General features: G+C 39.5%; 2 protein-coding genes and 1 non-coding gene across 4 annotated transcripts in view; 1 reads left to right on the forward strand and 2 right to left on the reverse strand.

Annotated features, from left to right (window-relative positions):
* Positions 1 to 2,915: 2,915 nt before the first annotated feature.
* On the reverse strand, positions 2,916 to 10,107 carry ccdc80l2 (coiled-coil domain containing 80 like 2). Of its 2 annotated transcripts, XM_023268071.3 has the most exons (13): positions 9,928 to 10,107; positions 9,427 to 9,765; positions 9,250 to 9,338; positions 8,966 to 9,139; positions 8,711 to 8,862; positions 7,702 to 7,998; positions 7,306 to 7,540; positions 7,044 to 7,200; positions 5,689 to 5,825; positions 5,247 to 5,398; positions 4,760 to 4,863; positions 3,808 to 3,888; positions 2,916 to 3,520 (listed from the first exon to the last, which is right to left on the reverse strand). In XM_023268071.3, the coding sequence occupies exons 2-13, from the start codon at positions 9,713 to 9,715 to the stop codon at positions 3,189 to 3,191; spliced, it is 2,199 nt and encodes a 732-aa protein (XP_023123839.2). In that variant the 5' UTR covers positions 9,716 to 9,765; positions 9,928 to 10,107; the 3' UTR covers positions 2,916 to 3,188. The 2 variants fall into 2 exon arrangements, with proteins under 2 accessions (XP_023123839.2, XP_054875094.1); XM_055019119.1 differs by having other exon boundaries at positions 9,427 to 10,107.
* trnae-cuc (transfer RNA glutamic acid (anticodon CUC)) lies at positions 4,612 to 4,683 on the reverse strand. Its single transcript has one exon. It is a non-coding gene; the product is annotated as a tRNA-Glu (tRNA).
* A 2,636-nt stretch (positions 10,108 to 12,743) lies between the features above and the next one.
* The window catches only part of nnt (nicotinamide nucleotide transhydrogenase), a 41,276-nt gene continuing 34,367 nt past the window's right edge, over positions 12,744 to 19,652 (forward strand). The window contains exons 1-3 of the mRNA XM_023267998.3: positions 12,744 to 12,901; positions 15,571 to 15,790; positions 19,307 to 19,536. Coding sequence (XP_023123766.2) covers positions 15,637 to 15,790; positions 19,307 to 19,536 — 384 coding nt within the window. The 5' untranslated portion in view covers positions 12,744 to 12,901; positions 15,571 to 15,636. The remainder of the gene's footprint in view (positions 12,902 to 15,570; positions 15,791 to 19,306; positions 19,537 to 19,652) is intronic.

Raw genomic sequence — 19,652 nt, forward strand, 5'->3', positions numbered from 1 at the left:
TTCCTGTAAACACTATCGAAGCGTGGAAGCACAATATAATGAACATCACTCACTTTAACTTAAAGATTAAGGATAAAAAACAACTTTCTTGATGCTAACGGCAGTTTAATAAGAAATACAGAAGAAGAAACCTAACCGTCTGTGGTGCCTTAGGCTGACATCTACTTGTCATCAGTTTTCTCATTCTTATCATTCAAATTCTTTTTATCAGGAATAATGATAAATAAAAGCTAAATTACATTTATACATGTTGCATTTGGCATGTTTTGGTTCGCTCACTGTTCACCAGTGATTGGTGAAGCAGCTGTAGCTCACCATTTGTCAAACAGATGTGTCACAGTAGTACAGTAGCATCTGTCCTACAGTAGCAGAGCAGGTAGGAACATTTGGCTGGACTTATTGTAGCTCCATTAACCTAAAGAGAGCTAAGCAGCCCCCTAGTGGATGTCATCGCTGCCAATTTTATGCACCACAGAACATGTACTGGCAAATCACACCGAGCTGTCCAGCCTCAAGAGACTCTTCTTCTTCATGATGGGTGCTGCAAAAATGTGCTGGGGAGAGTGGGGAAAAGTAAGCCAGTTTTGACTGAAGCTGTCATTACAGTGGAGGCATGACAGTCTAAAAATAAGACATGTTCATATACTTCAGGAAGTGGGGCATCCCTGGGAATAGTTGCTTTGGATCTGAAATAAGCTGTTTTTGAAATATGGCTTTCCAAAAAAAAAGTGTTTTCTTGTCTCAATTTGCCCCCAGCAAGAGGTAAATTGAGCCTTAGGAGAAAATATGTCGGGGTAAATTGTGCTGTCAGTAATGTTGAAGTAAAATTGAGTATTTTATACCTGATATAATGCAAGATCTGTCTCCATTTGTCCATCTAAGGCCTGGTGGGCGAATCCTACTTGAATCCTGTTCTGGTTGCTTATCTTTTTTTGTTTTTTTTGTCCATGAATCGCTTTACAGTCATTCTGTCAATCTTCATCTGCCCCCTGACGTATGAACTTTTCATTCTTTACTTTTCCTACAGCTCTCGCTACATCCTTATGAGAACTTGAAGTCCTGTCTATCTTCCACTTATTCACACATGGCACGACCTCAAAATCAAACTGTCACATCATTTTGGTCATAAAATGTAAAAATACGATGTAGAATTACGGTAATGTCATTATTTACTAATAACCATAGGTAGCTCAACTCAACTTACTAATGCATTAACACACACGTGAGTTTATTTCAGATGTTTCAATAATTGTTCCGACACAACACTCATAAAACCAGAAACATGAAAAATGTACTTTGAATGGCAAAAAGCTGTTTTGTTAACTAAAATGTGCTCAGCTCTTACTCCTTATCCTCCTTCTCTTCACTGAGAGAGTTTAATGGATTCCTTTTCAAAAATATTTGGTCACATGAGCAATTATTTCCATGGTTTTGTAGAAACAAAGGGTGGCTCAACTAAGCCACAGCCTCATCTTACCCCACTCTCCCTATAAGCTTGTGATCAGGCTGTTGCACACAACGAGAGGATGATGGTTTGCAAATGCAGTGTGCTGTAACTAGATTCTGTAAAAAACTGTTTGCTGAATTATGGCTGAACTGAAGGCTGTGTTTACACAAAGCAAAGAGGAGGAAAGTTTTGAAATAAATAAAAAATCAAACTAGTAAAATATTTATAGCATGTGGAGCTCACTTTTTTTCAATATTGTTAATGTCTGTGGACCTAAAAAGGTGGAAAAATGTTGTACATGTTGATTCTTTCATTTTGTAAAATATATAATCAAAGAAATGTAGCTTTAATTTTATATTTTTTATGACTCATGGCATTATAACTGTGTCTTGATGCACAACAGATGTTTTTGAGTTCTCTTTACTTGTACTTGTGGTTGTGCTGATTCCTTGGACTTTATATTGCAGAGTAAAAATGTGACTGGAGCAAAAAAAAAAAAAACACCCAGAAACTACTTGAAGTTCAGAGGGTTTATTCAGATCTCTTGTTAATCTGAGTGCTAAACATAGACTTTTCCTGCATATGTGGAGGGTATTTTTTGTGTAGTTCAGCTGGCGGTGGCATGCAAACTCTAACAGGTTGCACCAAGTGGATGGACCTCATTCCTTCCCACTGCCCGTCATCCATAACAATCTGAAATTTCAGTCCGCCTGGCTGCCATTTATTTGAAATGTGGGAGGTACATTGTGCCGACATGCAAATTCAGCGCAGACAGTTATGGATGACTTTCTGTTTTACTTCAACTATCCACTTCTTTTTTTAAAATCTATTTTTACTTCACCTTTACTTCACCATTTGGGTTCTTTTGTTCGAAGCTCTTTGAAAGTTAAGGTTAAAGTAGAATTTAGAGGGCAGTATTTTTCCCTCCCCTGTCATTTTTGCTTTACTGTATTTCATGGTTATATCCCTGTTGTCTCTTTGTTTGTTAACATTGAGTGCTAAAGTGATTGTGTGAGAAATGTGCATCAAATGAGGTCTTTATGAAATAAGTGGAAAGTTTGCTTGTAGGAATTGGTTAGCGGTCCATCATATCTAATGGAAGCAGTTGTTTTGAGGACAAGGACAATTGCTGCAGTTCTTGGGCACATTGTTTTATTTCCCACTGCTAAAAGGCTCTGTAGACAAGTGAAACTTTGCTTTTCAAAGAGCTGCTGTAAACACTTGTCCTCAGGCCTACACAGAGTTCGGCATTAATAGCTCTTTGTTTTAGTGACCCTGTGGTGTCTGCAGGCTGCCGCTCTTCAACAACAGATGTTACTGTTACTTTGCACAGTGAATGTGTTTGACAAAGACTGGACAGAAGTGTTGCCAAAACACACATTATGCTCGGCCTTCACTGATCTTTCTTCTAGTTTCATCGTTGCAATCATCAAATAATAACAGACCACCAGCTTTCCGAAGGAAGATCTGAAGGATGCACATATGCTTTTATTATGACTTTTTATAAATGCAACCATTCCATTGTTTTCCGCTCAACTTTTCAATACAAAGCTATAAAAGATCCAGCTTTTTATTGTGGTATCGGACAGATACATCATCGTTAGCTATGTAGACTTTAAACACTGATTCTTGTGAGTCTTAATAGTGAGCTTTTGAAGATATTTCTTTTTGGTTTGCTCACATCAAATCCATGTGTTGATGCGTTTTTTGTCAAGAGCTCTTCTTCACTACTTTTTTCTCGTTATTCCTCTGATCTGTGATACAAGTATGTCTCCTCCGCCCTGTCGTCATCATATCCATAGTGTCCTGTGTCGCTGCCTCCTCTTCCTCTGTCCTCGGGGCAGCTGATCCCCAGTCTCTTCTGCAGCTTCTCCTCCTGGAGGCGAAGCTCCATAGAGTCCACCAGGTCGTAGATGTTATCCAGGGACCACATGGGCGAAGGGAACCACGCCTTGACATCGCTGTCCTTCCCCACAACCAGCATGCTGAAATAGTCCTTACTGATTTTCAGCTGCTCTCTCAGATTGTTGACCATGTCGCGGGTTAACGGCTCAACCTCACTCTGACTACGACCTGGAGGAAGTATGACAGAGCAAAAACTAAATAGCGCACTTTACACAACACAGGAAAAAGGCATGAAACTGAGTATTACAGCTAGAACTTCTAATAAACACAAAGTTTTCTTTCATTTTTATGATGCTTTTTTTCAAATGAGATTAAATATAAGGACAGCTCTACCTTACAACTAAGAGAATGTATATATTTTCATGCTACCATACACAATGATGGCAATAAATTAAAATTTACTGGTCCCATTACCACTTCATTTACACGGACTGCCCCATGTGATTGTGACTTACCATTTAGAGGAAATAGCTCAACAGTTCCTGATGCTTTTTCACCATTTCCAGTCAGCTTTAACATGGCAAAGTGGCGAATACCTGAGAAAAGATGCAGGAAGCCATATTTTAACAGTAAGACCTTAGAAAGGACATCAACCACCTCATGGAAACAAATAAACAAACAAACAAACATACCATTGCCATGAAACATTATAAAATACATTTATTTTCTTATGTAATCTTTAGTATATTATACAGGTAAAAAAAAGTTAAAGCGTAGATGCATTCCTAGCTGCGGTTTGAGATTTACAATAATCAGTTTCTCTTGCTGCCCTTTTTAAATGTTCCTTAAGTAACTCTTCCCAAAGGGGCAAAAGATTATCTTGGCCTCTTCTGCCTTTCTCAATGCTGAAGGTTAAAAAGAAGCCTTTATTTGTTACAAATACATTGTTGCAGCATTGTGAAATGTTTTGGCTATCCCAATTGGGGTCAGAGCACAGGGTCAGCTATAGTACAGCGCCCCTGGAGGAGGGAGGGTTTAAGGGCCTTGCTCAAGGGCCCGACAGTGGCTGCATCGGGGTTTGATACTCTGACCTTCTGATCAGTAGCCCAGAAACTTTTTTTTAAAGATCATTTTTTGGCCTTTTTTGATGGTGTTTAGCAGAGAGGCAGAGAGAAAAGTAGGGAGAAGACCTGCAGCAAAGGGCCGTGAGCTGGAATTGAACCCAGGCCATTGTGTTGGGGACTATAGCCCCTGTTCAGTTGAGCTATCTGGGCATCCAGTAGCAGAGAAACTTAACTGTTGCACCACCACCCAAGATGTTCCCTGACCAGGAATCGAACCTGGACCGTGGCAGCGAGAGCACCAAATCCTAACCACTAGACCACCAGGGAAGGGTTAAGGGGGGAAACCTAAATCTCCTACAATATCTTCAGATTAACAGAGCAGGCGGCGTGTTGTGTTCCTTACCCAGGTGACACTCCTGTCCGCTGAGAGCAGAGATCTGCTGCTGGAAAGAGTAGTCGTCCTCAGAGGGAGCAGAGATGAGCAGCAGTCTCCTTTTAGACATGAACCTAGACATAGATTGAAAGATTGATTTATGTTTGAAAGATGTAGTCACACACCTTCATTCAATCCCACCTGCTTCACAAAAAGAAGAAGACAAACACTTAGATGCTCAGTTGTCCTCAATTTTTATGTTTTAAGTCTTTTTTTTTTTTTAGACAACATTTTGTGCAATGAAATCAGTAAATAAACCCAGATTTTTTTCCCTAATAGGCAATAGTGAGAATTCTTTCCTACCAGGAAAAGAAGAATAATTATATTATGTAACATCAGTGAACATTAGGTCAGGACATTCCCAGTGAGGAAGAGCTTTTTGATTAAATTTCTGAAGAGACTGCAGATGCTTCTTTTCTATATCTAGTAATGAGATATTCTAGTAGAGTTACTCTACCTGAGCAGTGAATTCTCAGCTGTGGGCTGTTGCGTGTCTTTGGAACAGACCGGAGGACTTTTCCTTTCTTTCTCCTTTTCTGAGTGCCTTGAGGGAAAGTTGTCAATGTACTCAAACAAAGCTGGGCTTGATGGAGGAGCCTCGAAGACTCTCTGGGGGTGAAATAGGAGATGATTGCTCAAAAAACGAGAGAACATCAAATGAAACTCAAGGATTGCAAGAGTTTTGAAATGCGTATTTCAAAGTTTGCTTCCTCGATTCCTGCATCCTGAGCTTAAAAAAAACCTCAAACATGATTCTTATTAGTTTGAGCAGCTGTCAACTAGACTGTTTCCAGGTGTGAACACATGTAAAAGCACTGTTAAAAAGGAGCATACATACTTATCAAATCCAAATAAAAGACAACAACAAAACTCAGAAGACTCAGCTGAGGCTTTCTTACGTTGGGCTTGATGTCATAATCAGTGACAGTCATTGAAAAGAGGTCGGAGGACGACAAGCCGAGTTCTGATCTCAGCAGAGAGATCAGGCCTGGATCTGAGAACTGCTCTGATAGATCACTGAGTGGAGGTTCAGACTCTGAAACACACACAAACAAAACGCATAAATTAAAGATATATGAATATGTATGTGAACAAAGATGTAAAACTAACAAACAAAATACCAGTGATACCTTACAGTGTAATGCATACAACAAAAGCATTAGTTATGATCCAAAACTTCCACCTCTATCCTGATTTAAAACCTGCCACTCAAGATAGAGGTGGAATAATATGTATTGTTGATACTGAGGAAATTTAAAAAGTTATTACTTTGCTTGGTTGTCAGTATGTTTTCACTTTATTTTTCAGTTTCAATAAAATTTACTATGATGGATGCACCTTGCTAACCAAGCTAGCTAGTGTTAGCTGCTAATTTCTGTCTGATCTGAAGTCAGACCTCAGCTTTACCTTTTCTTTGAAACGTGGTCAGTTAGGTAGTTTTAAATTAAGTTCAAGCTTCAGAACTGTAGTCCATAAACCAGCGGATGATATTACATCAACTACCTCCATCTTTAATACACACTATCCATATCTAGCTGCACCTCATCATCGATCTGCTATAAGATAGGAAAAAAGTCTTTCTTTAAACCAATAATAATCATTTTGGGCAGTGCTATGCCCAGAATTCAGCAATGGTGCCCCTGTTAAATAGTGATGGGGGATCATGTTGTGATGGAATATTTGTATGCAGGGAGATGAACACTGTCATTTAAATGGATAATTCACTGGAAATACCACCTGGGTCTACCCTATTTTACAATTTAAATGCTATGCAAAGCTTGTTGTCTCTAGCATGTGGGCTGCTAGATAAGAGGTTGTTGTGTCGTGTAGATAAGAGGATTTTTTAGCCAGAAACTAGAAATGAGGGAGACTGTTGTGTTAGATGCTTGCCAGAAATTACAGAAATCTATATCTAGTCAGTTAAACAACAGTAACTGTTTTGGCTTCTGACTTTTCCTGTAGGGCCAACATCATTTCTTATGCAATACTTTTCTTCATTACCAGATACCAGTGACATGCTATAACTGTGTTGTCATTCAGCTAAATAAAGCACCGCTACAGAACAAGGCTGTAGATTATTTGTATTTCTGTTTTTGGAAACACAACCCTTCCATTTGGTCATCATTCCAACCGCAGTTATGTCTTTACAAAACAAAACACGGCTAATATCTGCAAGAGACTGATTTCATGAAATGTTTTAGATGCAAATATTCAAACACACAACACCACACAGAGATGCACAAACACTTCTTACCGAGCTGGTGGTGCTGCAGCGTGAGCGTGGCGTCACTGCCTTCACCCACAATGGTTGCCACAGTGATCTTCCTCATAGCGAGTTTACAGCGTTGCTTCTCGTTCTCGTCAGTCTGCTGAATGTAGAGCGTTGCGTCTCTGCTTGGCGTTGAGATCAGCTTCAGGACGACACAAAGACACGGTTCACTGGTTGGTTAGAAACATACATCTGCCCAATGCCACTGGGCAACAGGATTATGGGAAAAAACTGGAAAACTTCTCACCATCAACCTTCTCGTCCCCTTTAAACTGTCCACAAACTCCTTCAGAGCTGTCTTATCCTTCTCACTCGCCTCTCTGTTGGACTTTTTCCCTCTTCCTTTCCCTTTCTTTCCCTTCTTCCCTTTGCCCTTTTTCTTAGACGTCTGTTTCTCCTGTGTATCATCCTTTAGATTTGGCTCTATTTTATCTTCATTGCTTTGCCCTCTTTTCTTTCCTTCTTCCACAATAGTGTGGGACCTGCAAAAAAAAGACTTTGATGTTCATCCAGCACTAAAAAAAAAAACACTCGTCTGCTGTATGGAGATGAGAAGGCATGGCCGTCAGATGTGAACACAAATCAAAACATTCACAGGCACACTCCTCCCTTTAACAAGTTTGAAATTTTCACTGAACAGTACCTGTCTTTCTTCACGTCCTCATTGTGCCTTGAAACAGACGGGGGTACATTTTCTTTTTCTTGCACATTAGAAGTTGCCCCAGCACCACTGCTCGAGTCCTTTCCCTTTGTAGGCTGCTTACGGATAACAAACCTCGACCGACCGCTCAGTATGTCTTGGATCTTACTCTTCAGGGCAGCTTTTTTGTCCAGAGGAGGCTTCCTTTGTACCACAGAAGTGACATTTCCTTGTCTCTGTGGACTCAGCACCATCTTCTTCTTCATCTTTTTTCTTTTCACCACAACCTTCTTTTTACACCTAAAACATGACATAGAAAAGGATTAAATTCACATTATAAACAATCATTTGGATAATACATATTAGCATCTTAACCCTCGTGTCGTCCTGCGGGTCAAAATTGACCCGTTTTAAAGTTTGAAAATGTGGAAAAAATATATATTTTCACAGTGAAATTTCCGATGTCCACATTTTCAACATTTTTGGGAAATTTTTGAACATTTTTTGGTGGAAAAAAAGAAATGCTAAAAATGTTCTTAAAGAAAATATTAGATGTTTTACTGATATATATGTAATCACTTTAGATATTTTTAGGATTTTTTGGGAGATTTTTACTCATTTTTTGAAAATATTTACAAGGATTTTCTTGCCAAATTTGGGGGATTTTTTGGTAAATAAAACTTTTAAGGAATTATTGGAATTTTCTTCCTGAAAGTTTTGCAAATTTTCTGAAATTTGGGGAATTTTTTTGCTGAATTTTGGGATTTTTTTCAGACAAGGAAACAATATTTTTTGGTGCCCGTAAATGAAGACAGCAGGAGGGTTAAAATAAGTTGTTGGTGACTTCATAGCTATACCAACACAAAACATAAAACCACAATTAGAGACGGAAAATTTTGCACAGGCTAGCTAGCATTTTCATTATTCCTTTTTTTAAAAAAATGTACCAGTGTTTTACAGATTACATTGTGAAACAATTTTTAAGTGCAAAGAAATAGCAGAATAATGGAACCTTAAGTTTGATCCCTTTCTTGTCATCTTCTCCAGCTTCCTCATGGGGAACTGATCAATGAGCTCCAAAACTGCCTCGACACGGACCGGATAAGGGAAGTGCTCGCTGACCCGTAAGTTCTTCTTAATAACCAGCATGGTGAATGCTTGTTCCTGCAAGGATTGATGTTAAACAAAAGCAGGCAAACTACAAAACTATTATTGACGGTATTTCAGAGATGGAAATTGATCATTTTGTTTATGTCACACTGTTTACTTGGCTGGTGAGCTCCAAGTAGTGCAGCAGTTTGGTGACTGTGTCAGGATCCAGGCTCTCTACTGAGGCATCCCCCTCAAAGGTAGTTTTCTGGATTCTGCCTTCCATCATAGCATTCTGGATGATGGTTATGATGAAGGTGTCTCTTTCTGCTAGACGGCAGTTCAGCCCTTTCTGAGAGAGAGATGGGGAGAGAGTTGTAGAACAGACTGATAAGAGGCTGTTTTACATCTGATTTATGACTGTGTATGTATCAAAAGACTAAATCAGCCTCAGTGCAGTACCTGTTCCATGTCTTCTAGCTGTTTCTCCATCATACGAAGATAGTGATCATTGTGTGATGGAGCTGTTATCACCCACAACCGCTTTTTACCTGGAGGGGAGAATTGCGGAGGTTGTACGAACTAGAAGTAAGCAAACATACAAACTGATAAAGCAGTTGGTCAGTTAAGTTCTCTTGCCTGCAAAGTCAGCCAGGAAATCCAGCTCCGGAGCCAGGCTTGATGAAGTCTCTCCAACTCCCCTGTTTTCTCCATGTTCGCTTTCCTCCTCCAGACCCAATCCGTGCTCGATACCTGGAGGAAGATCTGAATAGTCTCCCCAATCCCTCACATTAGGGTCCAACTGATGCTTTGGCTTGTTTCCACCGAAACCTGGCCAGGCGGTGAGCAAACGCGGATAGCTGAGGCTCCACAAAGCAGTGAAAAACAGATAGTATGAGGCATAAAAATGAAGCATCCTTACTGACATAACTGGCTTGGTGATCAGATGGAACCGCTCAGCAGCTCATAAATCCTCATCTGGAATAATAATACATATGTTTAGTTTTGTTTTCACCACTGCAACGTCTTGGGCAGCAATGTTGCATCTGAAAAAAGCTACACGAATTTGGCAGTCGTTTAGCAAAGTGATTTAAGAGTTTTAAAAAGCTCAGGATATGTCCAGCTGAGAAGTTTCCATACTTTGAATCCAAATTCAAAACTCCACCGAAGGCTGCAACATTTCTGTATCCTGAAGAAAAAAACAGGTGGATCAAATCTGGAATCTGGAAGGTAAATGGAGAGAGAAGACTTCAGAGATGTTAACCCCTCTCTCCAGCAGAGAGGCTGAATCGGGAGACGTTCCTCTCTTTGCACACAGACACATACGCTCCTGGTTCACATTATACCCCAGGCTCGTTAACAGGAAACTCCTGGAATTTTCTGCAGCTTCAAAGCATTTTCTTGCAGAACAATCTCTCTCTCTCCCTCACACACATACATTGTCCTTGTGTACGCGTGGTGCTGCTTGATAACGCATTAATTTTAATGTCTTTTATCAATAGAACCACAATGAAGAACATTTGTACATACCCACATATGTGCATTCATTGTTGCATAACTCGTTGTAGCCCAACATTGTCTTTGGTCCCTTCCTGCTTCAGGGGCATTGCTTAGAAGCCAATCCTGACCTATGACCTCTCCATACTGGGGCCATTGAACAAACAATATGCCTGCCAGGATCTGCAAAATATTAAAGTACCCACATTTTACACCAGGTGAAGACTGATTGTATTTGACAGTTTCGATTTAAACATACGCCACAATCCATCAGACACCAGCACTTAAACTGTTGCAGGCTAGTTCGCACATGGAGGGTTAAAAACTAGAAACTACAAAGAGGTAAAAATATGAGAGAAAAGTGGGGGTCTAAAAGTAGTGAAAGCAGTTTAGCCCAAAGCCATTTGGTCCGTGGGGTTAAAACTAAAATGAAGGGAAAAGGCAGTAACCGTAAATAACCCAGACTGGAGAACAGATGGCAAAGTCTGGAAAAGTTCACACCAGTTCAATGTTGTGAATCTGTTGCCCACAGGCAAGTTAACCTTTAAGAATTTCTACTTGGAAAAAGCACTGATCCCTCCCACAAATACTTCCCAAAATTCTCCACTGACTCAAATCAGAATATCTTAACCACACACACACCTCAGAAACGAGATGCCTCCGACCATGTCAGTTTTCTCTTCCCACCAAGAATCAAACCAGTTGCCACTTTAAACAGCTAGTATTAGTGCAAGACCACACGGCCTCATGGATAGCTCCAAATGCATCCAATAAAATGAGGATGCATAATGTTATACACAGTTTATTTGTAACAGGTTAGTGGTGATATTAGTTTTAATAATACAGTAGTCGTAATATAAATGACCTCATCTGCAATCCTAAAATGCTATGTTTTTTGTGTTCATAAAAAAGAATTTAATTGACTAGAATCTGATTTTAGAACTACTTGAATGGCTTCTCAGAATATATAAAGTAATATAAGCGGAAACACAAGGAATATGATGCTCAGGACATATGAGTCAGAAATGAGTTTACCAAGTAATGTTCTAATAAGATTCTAATTGGGATGGTGTTTGATTCGTAATCATATTCTTTCTTTCTTTCTGAGGTAGACCCAGGCTCAGTCCATATTTGCATTTTTGATGGCCACCAAGCAAAACATGTTTATTATCAGAATTCATAATAGAATCTTCAGAAAACTATCAATGTGCAGCTTGGTGGCAGTTTTAAGTTTCGTTTTCAAATTATTTCTCAGTGATTTGGTCCTAAATTTTTATAGCATTAACATGAAAAACAGGCTTGGGCTGAAAAATGGCAAGGAAAAATGGATATATAGTTAAAGTAGCAGTTATTAGTGACAGCCTGAAAGCACATGCACAGAGCGAGGTACTACAACAGGTAGAGTTACTCAGATATGACTGAAACTTGTAAGAGTTACTACCATCAGAAATGCTTTTGCACCTGCTGTTTGACCTCAAAGTTGCACGTGTTGGTTAAATTTATCGTTTTAATATTGCAGACAAGGAAGGAGAAATGAAAGAATATAGGCCAAAACGGGAAAAAAAGAATCAAAGCAAAGCGAATGCAATTAGAGTGAAACGGCACAATGAGAACCAGGCGTAGCAACAATGCATTCCAGCCTCTGAGCCTGATAAAAAGAACCAGATGATCAGTATATGTGAGAAAAAGGGGTGTTTATGCTGTATACAGTACATCCAGTACACTGTAAGTGAATAAATGTGCTGATGTGGAGTGAAAATACAGCACAGAAAGACAGACGAAGAAGCTATTGCTGCTGTATTTTTGTGTATGTCAACACAGGTTGTGCCCCAATTTTCCCAAACCTTTTGTTTTTCATTAACAACAGAAACCAGTAAAATTCCACATGTCGCTATTACCACAAGACATATGCAGTTCCTTATTAACGGTGGTGGTAGGAACCTTTCTCCCAGTGGTTTTTGTTCCTATCTGCATAAACCTCTGGGGCTCACGGTTATTAGTCAGATTTTTGCGCGATACTACACTGAATGCTTTATTTTTTTTTAATGCTACATTTAGTTGGGAAGGAAAGTAAAGCCTGGATCGAAGCATTACATAAAATAAAGATATAAAACTCATAGTTTTTATTTCACTTTGCTGTGGATGAAGCTGTAATAGAGCGCCCCTTAGTGGAAGCATATGGAGTTGCATTGTTACTGTTTGGACGCCATTTCTGCTTTAGAATGAGATATAAATATTCTAATCAATCAGATTATTTTCAGTCATGCATTTGTCTGTGGGTAGTTGTGGTTTGTGCATCCAGAAATCTGTCTGCGTAAAAAAAAAATAAGACATAACATAAGTTAATCATTAATGATAATCTGATAGTGTTAAACACACACATGCTGCTGCCGGTTAATAACATGTTGAAGTGACTGCTACCATTACAGATGCACAATAAAAATCTATTTATAGCCCTTTAATGCCCCGTCAGAGGCTGCAGCACATCAGATGTCCGACATCCTCTGATGCGTCTCATCGGATCCAATAACGTTCCCGGACCGGCCGCCGCTCCAGACGCCTTCCGGGTCGACGGAAAGTTCGCCAGTGCTGCACAGAGCCCGGACTGTCTGCAAAGGTCAGTCGAGATATCCGTCGTTAACCTCTCTGCTCTCACTTTCCGCCATGCACTTGTTTCGTTTTGCATTGCTGTGAGTGTGCAGAGGCACCTTTTGAGTCAAAACCGCATCCACGAAAACCGAGGTGACTTTGTTGTTAGCTAGCGCGCCGGCTAGCCGCCGTTAGCTTCAGCCGCCCCCGTTATGTTACGCAGCGGAGACAAAAAAACAGAGAGAAGCTGAGCCCGCCTGGATGTTTGAGTCACAGACAGACATTACTGAGCGGCCAAAATACGGAAAAAAAAAAAAATACACACTTAATGCGCCTGTTTTTGCCCTTAAGGTTCTTTGAATGACCGTTGAGAGGCGGCGCTGCTGAGCGGAAGCAGTTGATTCAGAAGTGACTTAGTTTTATTGGTGATTTATTGCGTTATAAAAGGTTAATAGTGTCGTTAGTAGGAGCTTTATGAGAGTAACGGCCGGGTTTAATTCAGCAAATTCAGCAGAAAACGACCAACGTTTGTAATACGAAGGTTGATTGTGTTTGTGCTAGCTTAAATGGTATCCGAAACTGGAGGCTTCATATTTTTGGACAGCAGCCACAGTTTCTGGTGACGTGGTGGTTTAGATTTTTGGCCCCTGAGTGACTTGAATATACTGTAAATTGTCAGTAAATGAATTAATAATAATAATCACAAGATAACAGTCCAAAACCTAACGTTAAAAAATGTGCAATATACGAAAAATAAAAAAGAATTTTTTTGTGTGGCTTCCATTTGCCCTTGATAAAATAGCTTAAATAATAAAAATGATCGTCAAACAATTGATGTGACATTTTAATGTCACAAATCTGAAGGTAAAAGGTCTTTTAGTTGTGTTTCTTTTCGTACACTGGAAGGGCTTTTTGAGAGAAAAACAACTTAAATATATTTGAATCACTTTAAACACTTTTACAAGCACTTCCTAACATTTTGAAGGTTTAGTTGAGGAAATTCGGAAAATGTTAAGCCAGGTCTGAATCAACATTAAATGATTTTGTTTGTTCGAATAGTTTGCGAGGTTGTTGTAAAATTTTAAATTAATCTCCGAAATGTGCCAGATCTCATCAGAGCAGTCAATTAAAATAAAGAGTAAAAATTATAATACATTCAATGAGTAATTAGCTAGATTAGCAATCATAACAAACAAAGGAACTAGGCAGTTTTAACAGTTAAAGAATCAGTTTGAAGGTTAAAGTTAGAAATTGAAAATCAAAAAAATCAGAAAATTAAAAAAAATTAGAGATGACATCACACCAAAGAACCAGGCAGCTAAAAGTAAAATAAAACAAAAGAGAACATCTGAAATAAACAAGACACAATACTGAATAAAACAGTAAAGTTAAAAGTAAACCTCACATGAAAACAAGGCTGTAGAAGTGGGTTTGTAAATGATATGTTGTTTTTTTCCCCCTTAAATTATAAGGAGTAAATTATAAGTTTTCCGTTGGCTAATTTATTAATTGTACCCTTTTTAGCTCCAGTTTAAGTTAACTAAACAATAGCTACTGCTCACGAATTTGGGCATTTGCAGGTTGTCTACCATTGTTTTTAAAGCTTCACCTTAGTATTTGCTGTCCGATAGATTTAAAATATGTGATTGATCATTACCACATGAAACACGTCACATGAACTGTTCAGATAGAAAACTTTTACTAGTTTTTAATGTCAACATGTGTTTTTTAAATGGCAAAGACAAATGTTATCACAAAGCTATGACTTTTAAGTTAAATAAATGAAGTAATAATGGAAAATACAGTAATTCCAATAAGAAAATAATAGCAACTTTCTGTACATGCACATGCTGCAATCAAGTTAAATAAAATAATAATAATAATAAAGACAATAAATAAACTCTGCAGCAGACGTGCTACATTTTGTGTATCTAAATAGCTAGTTGACCTATTTCAATTTGCGATTTAGATTTGAAATCAATTAATTGTTCAGACCCAGTAGTTGTTTAAACTTTTTTTCTTGTTCAGTTTTTTTTAAATTTCTTTTTTGACCTTCTCCCTGAAAGTTGTGTCATTATTCAGGGCACAAACAGTGTTAGTGTGGAGTTTATAGCCAGTCAATTCTAGTTCAAACCCTACTACACCAGCCACCTACCCCAGTTTATCCCAGTTCCATTATCTCCTTTTAAAGTAAACATGCAGTCCCACAGGCTGTTTACTGCCTCAATGTCATTCGGGGGCTGCGATTTGAAGAAGAGTCTGCGGTTGTCGGTTTAGGCCTCCCTGATTCTGTTAAGACCTGATAATAGACGAATCGTTCAGCGTTTTCCCATATTTAATGTACAAATTTATAAATAAGATGTTTTCTCATAAGGATAAAAATTGTACGTATGCATGTATGATAGTGTGAACGTGGTGGAGGTTCATAATGGTGGCTCCAGCAGCAGACTGTGTGTTGTATTTTGGCACAAATGCATGTAAGAAAGTGTTGCCTCAGTCAATGTGACCTGTTGCATGAAAGAAAGGTCATACATATGTACTTGTTCCACAAAGGAACAGCGAAGGACGTTTTTCTGTGAAACTTTTTCACATGTGTACAGTTTTTGGGTGAAAGTTTTGACATCCTCACTTTGGTTGTTTTACTGATGTTAACCTCTAACCTCCCTCCCCTCTCTGTGTGCGCTGTCCCCTCCCCAGGAGGGCTGCTGTCTGTCCCGCTGAGCTCCTCCTGCAGTGTGAGTGTCAGGTGTGTGTGTGTGCACCATGGCGAGCCTCCTACGTGTTGTGGCGGCCAGCTGCTCGGCGCCTGTGTTCAGCGGAGTTTCCTGTGTGAAGCTGCAGAGTGGAAGCGCTGTCAAATGGTCATGCCAGAGGTTTTTCAGGACTCATCAAGCTCTCGGGCGATGTGCAAGTCCAGGTAGGAGACTATGCAGTGATTAGGCACTGTAAAGTCACTGCCTGTGCAAAAACTGCAACTTTAAAGAGATAAACTTTGTTGAACTGAAGTGTGATGATACATACACTTATTATTGCTACTGCTGCAAACTGCCAGTATCATCCTGAGCGTTGTGTGAACAAGGTACATCAAATGCATTCAGGCTGTGATGGTGTCAAGTTGCCCCAGTGTCAAGAGGGCCTTCAAAATTTCTCAATCCACTTTTTGGTTGCACACAAACAGTTTTTGGAGACAATATGCACACCTTGATAAGCCACATATCAGCTAATAAGTTCACTTGCTGCTTGTTTGTGCAGCTTCTGATTGATATGTCTTTTTTTTTGCTCAGTTCCACCTCATGCTTTTAATTGTTGTACATTTTAATTCATGTTCCTCTTTCATATTGTGAGGGTTGTGATACATGGCTTATTTTTTCTCAGTTCAGCTTGCAAAGAGCTTAGACAGGAAAAGATTCTCTCTAGAGGTGAAATGATTTAATTTAATTCAATTTTTTTTCTTGTTCTGGCTTCTCAAATGGGACAGTTTTGATTTAAACACTGTAAACTGAATCTTGAATGTTGAAACACGCAAGTTGCAAAGTTGATTTATCAGCCTATAATCCATAGATTGGTCAAGGATGAAAATAAATATTAGCTGCTTTACATTTCTGTCTTTTGAGGGAAAATGCTGAGGTACAATTTTTTTTCACTGTGTGTTACATAACCACATTTTCCATGACTAGCACCTATTTTTTTAAGTGCATGTCACCCCAGCCATAGGCCATAGCTCGTGCATTTACATGTTGGAACACACACGGAAAATACTCCCACTTGTTGATTCATTGGGTTTGTAAAAAGAAGAAAACCTGCAGAATGACCCAGTTTTAAGTCAGCATGGAATTTCTGTTTTTAAGCATTTCTAACCTGGTGTTTCTATGTAGGAGTCGTGGTCTGAATTGCAGAATGATACAGATACACTACAGTATACATGCATTTAGATTTCACAGCACATTTCATAGTAGAAGTAAATGAGATCATAAAGGAGTTTCTTGTTTTCCTCCCGTTGGAAGCCGTATTTAACGCACATCTGTTTAGGTTTATAGATAGGAGTTTAGCTGCTGATAACCACATGAAAGCAACACCACCTGCAGCTTCTCTGTGCATTCTCATGCACTTGTGTGTCAGGTGTGTGTCAGGTGTCAACCACTTATTACTGACAGAGGGGTGTTCAGTTAAGTGGTAGCACAAATATATACCATTGTCCTTTGTTGGCCTTGGCAACTAGTGAAACAAATCTGTCATTGGGATCTAAATATACTGTAGAGTGAATCGCTACCCATACATTCATCTGCACATTTATTTTTAAGGTCAGCGCCTTCTTAAAAACAAGTTAATCCACTGTTTAGGCAAAATGGAGATAAAGAAAACCTCACAGAGGACTTACAGTAGTTTGTCCTTTAACTCCTGTTTATTTAAATAGATTCAGGGTCAGTGTCTCAGCCTGCATTCACTTTCAGCTCCAAGGTCACATTAAGGAGACTGCGGCCCTCAGGCATTATTCTCCATTTTTTATGCCCTGAGATCTAGGTGAGCATGCAGAGGGTGCATGAGTGCCGTGAAGCCGGCCGGTACCAGCTGGTTGCAGGAGCTTTATGTCTGCGTGTGCCGGGTTCATGAATGTGCCAATGTCTCTGTCTCTCTGGTTTATGGTGACAGAGGTTGACAGTCCTGCAGTTCAGGCAGCTCCAGTAACAGCTGGCAGCGTCTATTCTGGACACACAAGTATCAGCTTGCAGCGTTGTAGAGGAGGGGCACACAAACCACACGCTCTGTATGGATGATTGTGCTTTGACCTCCAGGGAGCCTATAGACGTACAGTATAGACTGAGACCACATGTTGACTGGATTCTTGAACTTGGAAGTGGGTGAGATCACACTCTGCTGTATGAGCAGACTGTTACTGGTGTTTGTAAACCTTCAGTTTCTTCACTGTAAATGTGCCAGAGCAGTTAGTTCATCAGACTGGTGTTTTGAAACGACCGCAGCAGTTGTGCTTCAAGTTAGCAGATGCTACCTATGTAGATCTATTTTTACACTGTGCCAAACAGCTGACACAGCACTGTCACACCTAGGGCAAGTTTCTTCAGGTGTTGATTGGCAGAGAAATACAATCCAGGAAGGCTTGTGTTATGTGTGCATGAGTTTAATGGCTCAGAAATGTCTCTATAATGGCATTATCCACAGTTCTGAAAGCCCAAATATGTAGCGTGTAAACACAACGTAATGGTTGGTCGCTAATTTTTTAGTAACACGTTGGTGGTTTGGATTATTGCTTGGTTTCTACTCATTCTTAAAAGAACTTACAGCCCCTGTTTGTTCAGTAACATGACATCCTTAGGACAGGCTACCCAAGTATTAAGCACTAATCTCTTAATCTTTACCTAAATTGCTTCAAAAGTGCAAGAAAAACGCAAGACATCCGTATGGTATACCAGCAGTGGTGTGTGGTGACCTTCGGTTTCTATGCGTTGAAAAATCACATGGACTCCTAGTGATCAGTTATATCTGGCTGTCTTGTGTTGTGAAGCTTTCAGTCGAGCTAAATTTGCAAGAGGATGGGTCACCGCAGCAGGAGGAGGAAAGACAGAAGGTTCTTATGTTTATGTGAAGGTGAAGAGACAGTGGGAAAGAGCTGCAGTGGAATTTTCCATAGGAGCCAACCCAGCATGTGACCTGCCTGTTGCTCTGAGGCCTAGATATGAATCCAAGTACGAAAAAAGACACTGAACTATTTTTATTTTCAGACAGTTTATTTTTTCTGTGTGCTAATAATTCGGTCTCTCTCTTGCCACTGATTTATTTCATCCTTCCTGCTTTTTGTCACAATTTAAATTACGATTTCTTTAAATAGTACAAAAACATCACTGTGTCCATATTTTACCATCTCTCTCCCTATTACTTATTCTTTGTGATGTTCATGTTGCTGCGCTGTCACAAACCTATTGAACCTAGACAGTTATTGTACAGATAGCCTTTACATTTGGATACAGACGTTCATATCTCCTCAGGATTTACTGTAGTGAATCTGATCAACCAGTGACATTATCAGGCCAAAATTAGGATTTCTCTAAATAAACAGAGCTTAATTTGTTAGAGGACATAGACCCTGACTGTCTGCTTACCAAGGCCATTGCACATATGATACTGTATTTATAGTAAACATAGTTTTAAGCTGTTTAAAAGAAGCTGTCTATTCATGCAGCAATCCATTAAATAAATAAAATAGCTGTATAAAGGTAAAGATGTTTGCCTCCGTGTGCATTTCATTGATTCATTATGAACTCATTTGACATTTTATGGCTTTAAGAAGGCCTGAAATGACCATTTCCCTGTCATTAATTCAAAGATTATTTGTCATCATTATAGAATGAAATGTGGTTATTACAATAGTCGTCCCCTATGTCACACGCTCTTGTATTGTTTCTCTTTTCCTCTCCAGGTATTCCATACAAACAACTCACAGTCGGTGTTCCCAAAGAAATTTTCCAGAATGAGCGTCGTGTGGCGCTGTCTCCCGCCGGTGTCCAGGCGCTCATCAAACAGGGCTTCAATGTCGTTGTGGAGTCTGGAGCTGGAGAACCCTCCAAGTTTCCTGATGAACAGTACACCCAGGCCGGAGCAACAATTAAAGACCTGAAAGATGTCCTGGCGTCTGATGTGGTGGTTAAGGTAGGTTTAAAGTCAAGAGAGAGGAGGAGGAGGCGTATGAGGGGGTTTGATGAAACCTTAGACACAGTTAAAAATGTCAGAAATGTGGTATTTGAGGAACTGGTGAAGAAGAGGTA

The sequence above is a fragment of the Amphiprion ocellaris genome, chromosome 17 (assembly GCF_022539595.1).
Source record: "Amphiprion ocellaris isolate individual 3 ecotype Okinawa chromosome 17, ASM2253959v1, whole genome shotgun sequence".
Lineage (NCBI taxonomy): Eukaryota > Metazoa > Chordata > Actinopteri > Pomacentridae > Amphiprion > Amphiprion ocellaris.

Excerpts from the sequence above, each read along its gene's own strand:
- ccdc80l2 (XM_023268071.3), bottom strand. The coding sequence starts at position 9,715 with ATGTCAGTAAGGATGCTTCATTTTTATGCCTCATACTATCTGTTTTTC. Across the intron at positions 9,140-9,249 it reads AGCTAGAAGACATGGAACAG|AAAGGGCTGAACTGCCGTCT; the intron begins GTACTGCACTGA and ends TCTCTCTCTCAG. Across the intron at positions 7,541-7,701 it reads GAGGACGTGAAGAAAGACAG|GTCCCACACTATTGTGGAAG; the intron begins GTACTGTTCAGT and ends TTTTTTTTGCAG.